At 39.5% G+C, this 14,770-nt stretch overlaps 1 protein-coding gene across 6 annotated transcripts in view; it reads left to right on the forward strand.

Moving 5' to 3' along the window:
• Positions 1-14,770, forward strand: part of EBF1 (EBF transcription factor 1) — a 395,639-nt gene that overhangs the window by 304,511 nt on the left and 76,358 nt on the right. For all 6 annotated transcript variants that reach the window (XM_032628415.1, XM_032628417.1, XM_032628416.1 and 3 more), the window contains one exon: positions 12,126-12,252. In XM_032628415.1, the coding sequence (XP_032484306.1) occupies positions 12,126-12,252 (127 nt within the window). The remainder of the gene's footprint in view (positions 1-12,125; positions 12,253-14,770) is intronic.

Below are 14,770 nucleotides of genomic sequence, written 5' to 3' on the forward strand. Positions count from 1 at the left end.
AGTGACTTGTCCTGAGAATGCCTTAGCTAGTTAGTGCTGGGATTTTAGCCCAGTTCTCCAGACACCAACCTCACTCCCCATTCAGCTTTCTCTCGTACCAGGATTTCTCGTGACGTTTCCCTAGTTTTTTAACACACTTCCTTATATTTACCAAACCCTCCCAAGTTTTATACATAATAGCATCACAACTCTAACGACTATTATGTGTAACACATTTATATGAGATACAATTCCACTAAAATAAAAAAAATTAAGGTGGAGAAAGACATTGTGTCAAATATCTTCTCTTTCAAAAACTTTTAATATAAATAGGGTACAATGTAAATAGCTGTGTCATCTCCTTTACATATATTGAAGCTTACAGGTATAAGTTTAATTCAAAGTTTATTAAATGTACAGGTTTTAAATAATTCCTAATTGCCTACTTTTTCCTAAATACATAAGTTGCCAAGTCTTTATTCAACCTGTACTTATTGATCATCTATTAAGAGGAAGATGCTTAATGCAAAATTTTAAACTTCATTTGTAAAGAATTAAAGGAGTAGTCTGAATCACTTGCATCAAACTTTGAATATGACTTTGAAGAATACCTTTCAAGTCCAAGTTATTTCACAGGGAATGATTTCTAAGTGAGCCAGCGTATTTAAAAAACAGATTAAAAATAGTCTAATGGCCTTTTAAATATAGTTACATAGTTACAACCATGCTCACCTTATGCTTTAAAAATCCTCTAGTCTATATTGTTACTTTTGACTAAGGCACTTTAAGTCTATCCTCTATGTTGATAATTACGGGTTAGTTAAAAGCACCTTTAGGTAGACATTTTCAGCTATTTATTTACGGTGCATTCGGGAGGTACACATATGTGCCTATAACTTGAAAACGGATAAACCACAGAAGTGTGATGTGTTTCTAATTTTAACGTGAATCAAAGACAGAATTCGCAGCTGGCTGCAGTCATGTGACTTTAATGAAGAAAGTCAATATTTATATAGTGTTGTGCTCATTTCATCCATGTGCTCAATGCTGATTGCTGGAATGGCTCCCTCATGATCTGACCTAAAGCTTTTCGCCTTATGCAACCTTACTGGCTTCCTCTTTCCTAAAGCCGTAACTCCGTAGTTGGGATTCAAGCACAGCCCCGTAAGCCTCTGACCTTTCTTTTCAACATCCATACCCACCATTCATCTTAACTTCTGCTCCAGTCACAATGAGTGATTGGATAAAGATGTGGCTCTTTATGCCTGCAGTGATTTTTTCACCTCTGCACTCTTGTCTTGTTTATGCCATTCCTCCTTCCACAATGCTTTTCCCTCCTTTCTGTGCCCAAATCCTTCCACCCTTTCCGATCCAGAAAAAAATCATTTTTGTCTGTGAAATCTTCCCTCACAAGCTCTAGATATTGAATATTTTCTCTTTCTCAATTCCTAATGGCCTTATCTGTACCATCTTATGTTCTTATCACTTTCTATCTTTGATTATTGTGACATAAGGGGCTGCCCTCTCCCTTGAAGGCAGGATCCATGCAAAATTCAGCTTAGTCTACAGAGTCTAGCACAGAGCCTTACACTTCAGAGGCATTAATTTATACAAAATAATGTTGAAGGACACTGCTTCTCCTTTCATTCATTCATTCAATCAAACAAATGCGACTTTTTAGCAACTGTTATATTCAGTGCTGCTTCATAGTGCCAGTACCAGATAGACTGCCGTTTAGTTTTTTGTTAATGCATGTATAATTAGGTAGTTTATATTTAGATATATTTATTGTGCAGTAAGGATGCACATAAATACCTTAGTGTAAATCTGTTGGTTATGGTGAGGATTAAGTAGTAATAAAACTAACACTTTTTAAGTGATTGATACCAGTGAGGCCTTCTCCTAAACTCATTATAGGCGTTAAGTCAATAAGTCCTTTAATAACACTAGTTAGATAACTAGCCCTTCCCCCTTCCCAGACAATGAAATTGAAGGCCAGAGAGGTTGAGTGACTTTCCAAAGGTCCCACAGCTGGTAATTTGCAAAACTTGGGCTTGAACCAAAATTCTTCTGACTCCAGAGCCATCTTTTTTGTTAACCATCTTAAAAGAAGTAGTGAAAGCTCATCTATCCAGAGAAGAGTGTTCTAGTCACCGCAGCTCTCCAAATTCAGCGTGAAACCAGAAGCGAGCCAAAAAAAAAAAAGAGTAAATATATAAAATAACAGACTTTGAGGTAACCAGAAGAGTAATTTTCAACCAACTATGTTATCTGTTTTCCCAGGTCATAGCAAATTAAAAGGAGCAAACTAGAGGCGGGTTGTTAGAAGCAGGCTCAGTGACAGCAGAAGTGACAGCTTAATGTCAAGGGAAGGAAAGGAAAACCTAAAAAGCAGACGAAGAACTCTATTACCGCGCAGCATGTTAATGGCTGTTCATAATGACAGTGGCCCTGAGTAGTCAAGAAAGAGATGGCAATTATATTCAATATCTTCTGTCTGAAACAGCGTGATGTGTGTAATGCATCCTCGAAAGACTTCAGTGAAAGCAGTTGTGGTGGCACGGTATTTAAAGGGGGTTGGCTTCAGTTTTCCACAGAACTCACTTCCTGGAGGCATGTGTTAAATCAGGAATTACTGAGTATGTGTGCAAGGATCACCGTAGATAGGATGCAAATGGGAACTATACCACTAAAGAATGTGAGAATGAGTCACTGTTTAGCATCTTACAGCTTTGATATCCTTTTCTTAGAGCTCTGAAAGAACCTAAAAGACTTTCTGGTGAGACGTGAATTAATTCCCTGCTAGTCCACCTTTTGGTTCTTACGTTTTTGTTCCTAATTCCTAATCTTTGCAGGCAAAGATTCTGCCCTGCAAACCACCAGCTTTGATGACATGCAGCCCCTTCCAAAAATGTATCTGGCCTTCCTTTTTCTTTTATATTTTAATTTTCAAACAAACAAAGCAGCAACCCAGGACCCTAAGCCAGGCCCAACTAGGGAATGATATTCCTTCTTGACTGAATGTAGGAAAACAAGCCTTGAGAAGGAGCCCATTGTGCAGTTTCAAACCACAGGGGCTGGCGTTACTGGTGTCCAGTCCTCCCCGTCTGGAATACTGTGGACCTCAGGATCTCACCAGTGCTTTTCCAGCTCCCACATGGTCAGGATGGGATCCAGTCTTTAATGGTGCCCAGTTGGCATAAGATTTACATCCTGGGAAGAGAGCTGGAGAAAGTTTATTTAAAAAATAAATTACCGAAAAATAAATAAATCAATCAACCCACAAAACCAAAGGTAGTTGAAGCATAATATATTTATTTTAGCCTTTTTCTCCCCAATCTGTTATTTTGAAAGATGATCTTATTGCTGTTTTGTTTTGTACAATTAACTGCATTGATTTAGGGACCTGGCTAGTTTCTCAGTCAGAAGAATTGGGTAGTATATTTTTGTGAATGTTTAATGAGGCTACCAGGAAGTCTGTGGGGGCAAAGTTAAAATAATTCTTTTTCTTTAGTAAAAAGATTTTTTGAATGGGGTGGTATTGATGATATCTTTTTGGTAGATTCATAAGGGACGTTATTGAAACTTTATCCTAATTATTAGTGGTGGTTAATGATGTCACGGTATTTACTCATTCAATGTTCAATAAGTATTTATTGAATGTCTGCTAGGTCCAAGGCACTCTTAAAACTGGAAACAGAGTAGTGAAAACAAGAAAGACCAAGTTCGCATCCTCATGGGGCTTATATTCTAGTTGGGGGATGCGGGCAATCAATAGGAAAATAGATCTATATCTCTCTTCTATGTATCTGTGTCTGTGTCAATACCTATGTGAGAGACATTTCAGACAGTGTTAGGAGATACGACTGACGGTTAAAACGTAGATTTTAAATCCCCTTTTAACTCAATTCCTGAGACTTTAGTCTCAAAAGTCTCCTCTGACATTCATACGTAAAGTTTATCTTTGGGAATTCATGGGACCCAACATATTTTGCTAAACATTGGTTTTGTTATTTTCTTGAAAGGACAAAAGGAAACCAGAATGTTTGTGAAACAGTAAATGCTTCCACGCGCTTTCTCTCACGTTCCCTGAGAAATCATATACTGCCTTTGAGACAGGCAATTCTTGGGAATGAAAAAACTCTGGGTTACGAAACCCAGAGAACCCTGATTAGGGAACAAACCAGAGTACACTGAGAGAAAAGAGCTAGCATCCCCTGATTTATGTTGTATCCACTTCAGGGGAATAGAGATAAAATATGTGGGTACAGCCAGCACAGTGCCCAAGAATAGACACTGATCATATTTCAACTTTCTTTAAGAACTCCAGAAAATAAAATTTTGTAAACACCATGTTTAACTACAGAAAGATGAATGCCCCAGAGTGGAAGGAAAATAAGTTTTCTTGTGTGGTCACCATCACTGTGGTGTCTCTTTAAAGCTCCTTGGTTGATTTGGTTTTGAAGCTTTAATTATGCTTTTATGTTATAGTTTCCTTATTTAAGTGTCTGTTTTATGTCCATCACTCAGCACCCCCTGCCTATCTCAAAAGAGATGGATATTATTATCCTAATTGAGGAGGAGGGAGAATGCTGTGAGAATTATTAATGCATAAATTAAAAAACTAATCTGGAAAGTGCTTTAGGGTCCCTAGAGAAGCTTTACCCAAACACAAAGCATATTTAACATTATTGTCTGTACTCCCACAGAGCAGGAGCTGGTGCAGGATAAGATGGTAAAGTGAGGCACAGAGGGTGACACTGGCTGAATGGGCCAGTGTACCTTAGAACCCAGACTCCTGGAGGGGTGATACCTAAAAACCACTGTACCAGTGCCCACTTTAGCCTTTTTCTAGTCATAACTGTTAATTATTTTTCCAGAGAAGAAACTTTAACTTTTCCTTCCTTTTACCCCTTCTCTTTAAGTCTTTGCTTGTTTTCGAGTTTTTTGGTTTTATTTTTACTTTTAGTGTTGAAAGTGATTAAGGCTAAAATATTAAGTCCTAAGGGTGGTAATGAAAAATCACTGGTGCGCTTTCTAGTAATCCCAGTTATCTTTTTGGCTTTGTAGCATGGAACTTCAAATTGCATTTATTTCATATAGTTCCATCGGTTGGAAAACGTGCATAAAGGCTTATCTTAGAATTGCTCTTTTGTTTTGCTGGGACATAATTCTCAGCCAACCTCTCACCAGTGAGAAAGGTTATTTTGAGAACCTGCTGTGTTCCCAGAACATTTTTGAATGCAGGAGAGGCTGAGGACCCATTCTACCCTGTTAACAGTGGAGGTAGGATGAAAAGTACAAGTGCCAGGAATTATGGAAAAACAATAAACAGTAGTAGGAAGGGACAGCTGTGGTTGTATAAAGGTGGTCATCAGTCAGGCAGACTTGCTTCTTATCGGTTCCCTGGTCATTTTTCTTAACTTTCCTGAAATTCATTTTTCACATCTGTGAACCAGCTACTACCCGTGCCTGTCCCTAATACTATAGGACAGAAATCACTGAAGGAGTTTCTCACAGTATGTGGCACAGAGTAAGAAGACAATGAAAAGTCTCTGCTGCCGGAGTCACCATCAAGGTCATCACCACCATCCATTTAGTGTGAGCTACAGGGATACAGATAGTAAGAGCTACTGGCTCTCAGAGAAGAAGGTGATTCCCAAGACTTGTCCTTTTCCCCTAGAATTCTCCAACATGTCTCCATCAATATTTTAAAATACTAGGTACTCTCATTCACCCACCACGTGGGTCACACTTTTGATCCTGCTAGAGACTTTTATAAAAACCATTTGGAGAATTACCGTCTCCCATGCCCCTCTTCTGGACTTCCAGGCTTTGCAGACTGCCTCTTTGGGGTTTTGTTTCCAACCCTATGCATCTTTCATGATTCTCTGTGCACCCATAGAGGGAATCGTTCCTCTTTCCTGTTTCCCACTTCTGTCAAGGACAGGCTTCACCCACCGCTCCCCATGTCTGCATCCTGTCTCTCACGGTCACAGCAGCTTCACTTCGTACCCAGAGGCCACAGCAAGTGTGCCTCGCCTGGCCGACCACTCGGGACTCTTCTGCTCTTGTGCTCTGAGTCTGGAGAAGAGAAAATGCTCACACAGGCAGCTCGGAGGGAGCAAAATTGCTGTCACCGGCAGGTCCTTGGTGTGCTGGCAGCCTCTTCTGGGGCCTTGCAGAGACCATGTGTGTTTCTTTCATTGCGATACCACACTTAAAAATGATTGCTTCTGATTATAATATTAATGCATTCTGATTGCTGAGAAGCCTGAAAATTCAGGGAGGTAAGCAGAGGAAAATATAATTACCCGTAACTTTACCATCTAGTGATAACTCCTCTTAACACTTCGATGATTTTCCTTTTGGTCTTTCTTCCATGCAAATATATATCTAATTCTTATATAATCACATACAATACATATTGCGCAAAACTGATAGTATTCCACTTTTGATTTTAGTAATATTTTTCTCATGATAAAAGTAATACCTGTAAATGTATGAATTTATTTATTCCAGAATTATCTATATGATTATTATTTCCTGTGCAAGCACATGCACACTCTCTCACACACACAAATAAACACAGAAGTACACACACACACGCACACGAGGAAGAATCAGGAGAGACAGAAGATGTATCACATCTAATGTCATCAGTCTAGAAATAAACACTGCTGTTGGAGCATTGATCTTTTGTGGCCCACTTTTTAGTATTGCTTAACCATTTTGTTCTTTGTTTCGCCTTATCCCTTCTCGCTGGAATGAGTCCCAGACCTTTAGACATCTTCTTTTTTTTACCACTTAGATGATATCTGAGCAGTAGTCTCATGCAGGGACCTGAGTGCTGGGCCAGTTGGGTAATTAATTTTAAGAGCAACTTAGGGAATGAGGGTTAAATATTGTCAGGTTAAGAACGGTGAGTTCTTATGGATAGGGATTGCTTGCTTAATGCAATCAAACATCTAGTAGAATTCTGGTCCAATTTACACAAGTATTTATTTCAGAAATATTTGGGAAATATCCTGTATGTAAGGCATTCAGTTTAATACTTTAGAGGCTACAGATATGAATTAGACCCCGTAGCTGATCTTAGGGACCGTCTAATGGGAGAAAGATGTGTAAGAAAATCTTTATGGCACAAAGTAAGATAGGATGCCTTCCATAGTATACAGTCTGTAATTATATAAATTCTTACAAAGGTGCAGGTAACTGTGGATCAGGTAAAACTTATTGGAAGAGAGAGCATCTGGTGAGGGTCTTAAAGAACAAGAGGAATATCATAGGGGAAAATTTAGGCAAGAAATGGCATGAACAGAGCAAAGATGTTAGGCAAGGCCGTGGTGTTTTCATGTATCCGCATGGCCTTCAGAGTGTGGAAGGGCAGAGTGGGGAGGGTGACTAGCAAGGGTGATCAGCTGTCAGGCCTTAGAGCACCTGACTACCATGCCAAGGAGTCTGGACTATACACCAGACACAAAGGGGGCAGGTGAGGTTTTGAGTCAGGGCATGCTGTGGTGAGATTGAGTTGAAGAAGATAGTTCTGGCGGTGAAGGTAGAAGTAGAGAGAGACCATTTAGAAGGCAGTTATAATATTGCAGTCATCTGAGTAAGAAATGGTGACAACCTGAACAGGATAAAGAAGCCAGGCAAGGGGCCAGTGGAATTCAGTGGAGGGTAAAGTCAACATGACTAAAAGAAAAGTTGAAGGGAGAAAAAACATAAGATGATCCTAAGTTTTCTATTTTGGGTGATTCAAAGGAGAGTGTTCCCTTAGCTGAGAGAGGGAACACAGGAGCAAGAAATTCACTTATAGATAGGAAGATGATAAATGTATCTTGGGCCCTGTTGAGATTGAGGTGGCAATAAGACAAGTTCAGGGAGATTCTGTTACTCTGTTTTTCATAAAAATGTGGTGCTTGGCCAAAGAGATCAAAGCTACAGGTGTGGATTTGGAAGTCAGTTTAGGCGAGGTGATTGAGCCAATGAGTGAATTCAAGAAATGTCAGGCAAGTGAAAAAGAAAGAGATCTAGAACAAGACTTGTGAAATTTCTACAGTTAACAAGTTGGCAGAAAGAAATAGTTGGCACATGAAGAGAACAGGAACCAATGAATATGAGAGGAGCCCTGGAAAACACTTAACAGGCGTAAGAGATGGGTTTTCTTCTACTGTTTCAAATAATGTTAGTTAACTTGCTTGACCCTCAACTTTTCTCATCTGGAATACATATCCCATAAGGATGGGTTTTAAAAGAGTGAATGTGAAAGTGCTTTGATAAACCATCAGATGCTCTGCAAGTCTTAGGTCTCATAATTAGTGTCACAGAAGTGAAGAAAGTGTAGACTTCCAAAAAGGAAGAAAGTAGTGTCAGATGCTACAGGGTTTCAGAAGAATATTTATTTTTAGCTCGTTTGGTTTGTGATTTAAGGAAGTTAAGTCAAAAGAGTGAATCTGTTCTCTAATCACTTAGAATAGAATTTCCCAAAGTGTGGGGTACGTGCCCCGTGGTTGTACAAGAGACCATTTTGGATTCGACACAGACATTAAGTAGAACTGAATCACATCATGAGAAAGTGATTTTCCTTTTATTTCTCTTTTAATCCTTCTGATTTATGTTAAGGGACAAAGTCTCATTTGGGGCAAAGAAGTCTGTAACGTCCAGCACTAGCTACACTCCCTTTTCAATAAACCCACGCAGGTTGTCAACATTATCTAGCTAGGATTTAACATCATATTAACCTTAAGATTACCACCCACAGTTCCTTCTTATTTTTGGCAGGGGATACCAGTTGCGATAATAATATAGCTTCCTTTTAAAATAAGTTATTTTAAACAAAAAGTTAACCAATTAAAAAATTTTAAGTACATAATTGTATAGGTGGTTTATAGATGCGGCAAAACTAAGAAAGTGGTATTCCAATGATGGAAGTTCGGAAAACTTAGACTTACTAGAGCCCTTCCTCCTTCGGTAACTTAGAGGGGCTGCCTTAGTTCAGCCAGGTTGGAACAATGTGGGAAATTTATCCTGAGATGGGGGGAGGGGTTTGGAGGTGAGTCTTGAGTTCTAGACTTCCAAATCTAGACCCTGTCTTTTCCCTAACATGTTGAGTCAATTTTTGAAGCCAATAGACTTTTCTGGACTTTTGTGCCCTGCGCTAATGAAGTGAGAGTGTTAGTTTTAAATGATTACTAGCATTCCTTCCCGTAATAAATACTGTAATTCTTTGAGTGATTAGTAATTAAGCCTCTGCTTTCAACTGACGGAAGTTAGATACAAGTTTTTCCTTCTGTAAGCCATCAGTATCATGTGTCAGTGCTAGAGCCTGTTCCCAGACTAACATCCACAGCAAGGAAAACATCAACAAATTCACTCTCTAATGGTGATTCATATTCTGCCTCATTTGCGAAGGATAGTTATTTCAAGAATGAATCTCTGCTTTAGTTAGAGTGATTGATTAAAACTGAAAATAAAATTGTAAATGAAAATTTGTTTCAATTTCCTGAGCCTAGTACTTTATGCCAACACCCCACTCTCTTAGTAGTTTCTTTGCAGTCATATCTAATCAATCTGTAAGGCCCATTTTGTTTCTTAGTGTATCAACTCATAGGTAATAAGTACTTATGCTTAAAAACATGTCTCAATTGTCTGCTGATATCTTTCCATCTTTTAAGATGTATTTCCCCTGAGAAAAGGGAGGGCAGGTGAAGTATTTTGTAACTGGCTGAAAGTTCTCCTAAATATTCTCGTGAATTAATGTTACTCTACAGTCCAAGTAACTCTTAAGATAGAAGCGTACCACTTATTTGGAATATAACTATATGGCACCTTCCACCATCAGAAACATAGCCAAGGACCAGGCAGTAAGTGAAAAATGGATATAGCGTGTAGATTAACACACACACACAGTCTTTGGATCTGAAAATTTTGAGTTTGATAGTACCTTTAAAACGTTTAAAGGTATGAATATAAACAATTTCTTTTTTATGATTAGGTAGGAAGAATTTGTTCCTGTCATTTTTTGAACTGCATTGGGGTCACTTTTTTGCTCTTATTTGCTCTAATGAGCGTGATTTGTGCAAGCAGTTTAACAATTTATGATTCTGTTTTCACATCTGAAAAAGCGATAAAAATACTTACGATCGTTCTGACCAAATTAGTGTTTGCAAGTAAAATCCTCGGCAGTGTAGTAGATAACCTACGTACTCAACAAGTGTTAATCCCAACATTGCACAAACACTGTCTGATCAGTTGAGATTAAACACGCACTTGATTTTGGAAGGTCATCTTTTACTGCTCTTCACAGCCTCTTTTCTTCTCCTATTCTCTACATAATAGTAAACTTGATTTCCTGATTTCGATGCTTAAAGATTAGAAGAGCAGTATAGAAGGTGCAAAGGACACCAGGAGGTAAAAAGACAAAAAAAAAAAAAAAGAATAAAATAGAAATAATTTAAAACTCATAGGTATCCAGGGCCATTTAGTGCAGGGGAAAATAGCCCCTCATACCTCAGTGGTCACTTAGGGCTTTTCTGTATTACAGAAGATATATAGATCTAAGATAAATAGAGCTTTGATACAAGATATAAGAAGGGGTGTTCCAAACGAAAATCTTGATTTATCAAGGCTAAATTAAATGATGTATACTTTGCTTACTTTAGAAAACATACAGTGCATTTTGGAAGAATTTCAGTATGAAAAGGTCAAAATCTTAAATATTTTTTGTGCTTTTATGGATAAACCCTTAGCCGTCTGAAAAACTTAGCCATGGAGAGCTCAGTCTCCAGGGGTTCCACATAAGCACGGTATTAGTGAAGTATCTTCTGTGTGTTTCCAGCAAATAAACTAAGGGTCCACACATTCTATGGAAGAGGATAGGCATTTCTAATTACTAAGTTAAAATGATTTTTATGCAGATGACCTTTATGTTTCAAGAAAGAGCATTTGAAAGAAATTACTGGCGGATTTTAGCAGTAGCAACTTTCTTACATTCTTTCTGCCAGGACTTTGTGCTAGGACAGTTTACCCAGGCAGGACGCAGGGGCTGGCATTTGTGGGTGTCACCTGGATTCTCATGGTGTCACCTGTGATTCTCTGGGCAAAACATTTGAATTTGCACGTTGAAACAAAAGCCCTTTCTAAGTTATAAGAACAGCACAAACATGAGTTAGTATAAACTCAAGTGATCACCCGTTGCATACTGACTCAGTACCGCAGCACTGATCTAAGTGCGTCTGAAAGGAGTAACGGATGGGCTGTTGCACACACCACAGAGAGAGCACGCAGAGTCCAGCACCATCAGAGAGGTCAGCCAGTCAAATACCAGGGCTGGGGTTTTCAAAGAACCAGATAATGCCAGTTTTATGGCCGTTAATAACATTTTAGTTATATAAACAAAGATACGGGTACTAAAAAATAAATTCTGCTTTGCAGTGTACTCTGGCTGCCAACAGGGTTCAGAAATGACCTTTCTCATTGTGCACGTGGCATTGCATAATGGACCACTGATCATCCTCGAGCCCCCTCCCCAACTTTCCATTTCCCTTTTATGGACAGTCCTTAGTTCTGCTAGATCCCTCAGCTATTTCAGGGAGGCACATTCTTGGGTTTCCCCTTTAAAGCTCTTTGATTGTGCCTCTGGTAGTTAATGCACCAAATGGTCTTCAGGGGCATTTCCTACATGTGCTCTGCAGCTAATCAGAGCACCTTGGCCCACTGATTTCCTACCTCTGTGTTTTGCACATGTTTAAGGGCTCACTTCAAACACCAGGCCCACCAGCTTCTGGAGAGGAGTGGCAGAGCTCAGCTCTGATTTGGGTGTCTGCTTCAAACAGCGATTTTCCAAAGGATATCCTGTAGTAGATAAATCATTTCATTAGGCCAGGTTCACTTTTCAAACCAGGAAGCAGAGTGCCTGCCGTGTAGGAAAACTCAGATAAAGTTGTTATGGCTGTGCTCAGAGCACTTGTAAATATTGTCGTCAGTGTCTTTTATACAGGTTCCATCACGATTGTATTTAAACACTGACAGGTTAATTATGTGTTTGAAGGCTATGTTTATTGAGAGCTGATAAGAAACATATGAAATGAGTCCTTTACGTAATGCAGTGACAATGTTTTTTTTCCCAAATGTCTCCCCCCTAGTTGATTACTCCTCATGCCATCCGGGTGCAAACTCCTCCTCGGCACATCCCTGGTGTTGTAGAGGTCACATTGTCCTACAAATCCAAACAGTTCTGCAAAGGGACACCGGGAAGATTCATTTACACAGGTAAGAACTACTGCAGATGGTGGACAGAGCTGCCTTGGCCTTGTGGGTCTTTGATGCTATCTTGTATATATGTGTGTGCGTTATTCTAAAATCTGTTTTCTCTTAAGACCCACTTTTCTTCTCCATTTCACCCTATGTTTGACCAAATGAGGTGCTACTACTACTACTACTACTATAATTATTTAAGAATTCATCTGGGTGTCCGTGTTGAATGACAGGGTCTGTTGAAATCATGGGTTGGATACCTAAAGCAGCAGCATGAGAAATAAGGGAAGAGGAAAGGAGCGCTCGACAATCCTGTCTCTCTGGATGTTAAACCATCTGTGTGGCAGTTCGTTTGCTTTATGGAGTAGGGGTGTGCTTTAATGCCCAGTACGGCGTTCTTCTAGCTTGGTCGTGGCACTTGTATTAACGACAATTGGTGATTTTCGTATTTCATTCTGAATTGGTACTTTCTTTCCCTGTAAGCTGCATTTTTCAACCCCCCCCCCACCACCCCCGCAACCGACCGCCCCCTGCCACCCCAAAGAGCCTTGGCACATGGACCTGCCTTGCAGTAAGAAGCTAGGGTTATAGGGTGAATGTGAATTTCCTCCTGTCACGTGGAGAGAACCAGACATGTTCTCTATGGAAATACATCAAGTGCATAGTCTGAGTGCCCAGTGTGTACTTGAAGAGATCCTCAGATTGTTGTGTGCAAACCAGACAGTCTTTAGGGAACCAAACAGATCCCTAACCGAGGGATCTTTTTTGCAATCCAGATTCTGATTCAGTAGCTCTGGGTGGTACCTGAGACTCTGCATTTCTAACAAGCTCCGAAGGTGAGGTGGATGATCCTGGTCCGAGGACCACCCTGGGAGTGGTAACATTCTAGGTCCTCTGCTGAGTAGCAGTCATCGCTGGGTAGCTGTCTCCAGAAACTGGCCCCATGTTTCCTTCTTCATTCAATAAAGGACCAGAAGGCCAGCTTAAGTACAGAGTGTAAGTTGCTTTCACACAAGGAGACTCCAGAGCATGAAGGGATAACTGTGCTAACACATCCTGATTATAACCATACAATTAAATGGACAAATTTTATTTTGCTGTGACATTTTACCTCGAAGCATCTTTCCTTTTGTATTTTAACACTAGGAACAAAACCGACCGTGCTTATTAGTGACTCTCCACCCCCCCCCAAAATTATAAAAACAATTAATGCATCCTGACCCTTGGAAATGCCTCCCAGCCCTTTAAACAAAATGTAGGTTTGGTGCCTGCCTGACTATTAGTTTTAGTTAATTGAAAATTATAGGATTGACCCAAGAGGAAAATTTTGTTTGCACTCCAATCACTTTTACAAATTAAGGAAAATTACCACAATTTTGTTTAGCTAAGGTTTCACACTGAGTTCAAGAAATTAGCTCAGCCGTCCCAACAAAGTCAGCACTTTGTTAGTGAGCACTTGAAAAAACAATAGTCTATCTGGAGTTTTGTGGTGTATACAAACGAAGCATAGAGAAAGCGATGATGCTTTATAGAAGTAGGCCAAGTGTTTTTAATTAGGCTCATTGGTTCAGCGTAAGTTTTGAAGAACAATCAAACTAGCAGATTAGCTGTTTCTTTTAAAGCTAGGATTTCTTGCCATTCATTTTTCCCATGAGAACTTCCACATAGCGCTATTTTTTTTTTTTTTTTTTTTACAAGCCTCATTATGGGCCTGCAGGAAAAGGACCAAATGAAACTTCTGATACTGTAACATTCCCCACCATCATTCCGATGGATGGGAGTTTTTCACAATGTTCTTCACTGAACTCAGTGTTCTGGAACATATTACAAAACCACAGAGGCCAAATGTTTTCTCTGAGGAGTTTGGACTCTGTTTTTGGCCGAAAACATTTAGGCCTCGCTGGCTGCTTATTTACTCTGCCATTAAGGACAAGAAAAGGAGAAGAAAAAGAAGAAGAAGAAAATGCTCGTGTGATGGGAGGAACGAGAGGCGATCAGGCATGATTCCGCCTTGGTGACAACGTCCCTGCCCATTAATGGTTCCATTTTGTGGTCAAGACTCCTTTAGAAGAAATTATTTTTAATCGGTGTTCAACGAAATATCCCCTTGAGCCACCTGGCCATAAAAGTTAAAAAAAAAAAAATCATCCCCATTAAATTACTTAAGTTCTCAAAAGAAAATAGCTAGGGGACCCATCGTTATTGGGAGTTTTTTTAACCATTAAAAAAATTGCCATCAATTTAAGAAATCACATCTTGGAAAACTCGTATAAGATGGGAATCAAGATCAAAGGTAAAAGCGGCAGATTTGCAAGTCTAGCAAGGTAGTTAAGGATAAGAGAGAGAAATCCTGGGTGTGCACTCCAGGATTTCCTGCACGTGTGTAAGTGTGTGGGAAATTTAAAGTATGAAAAAATGCTTCTGCTGATCTTGCCTCAAACTGTGGGCAAGAGACAAGAAGACTTAGTTTTTTAAGTATTCTAAGAGAGACTCTCACCTCTCCCTGCATTGGAAAAATAAAATTTTCAAAGAA

Source organism: Phocoena sinus, chromosome 3 (genome assembly GCF_008692025.1).
Source record: "Phocoena sinus isolate mPhoSin1 chromosome 3, mPhoSin1.pri, whole genome shotgun sequence".
NCBI classification, from domain to species: domain Eukaryota; kingdom Metazoa; phylum Chordata; class Mammalia; order Artiodactyla; family Phocoenidae; genus Phocoena; species Phocoena sinus.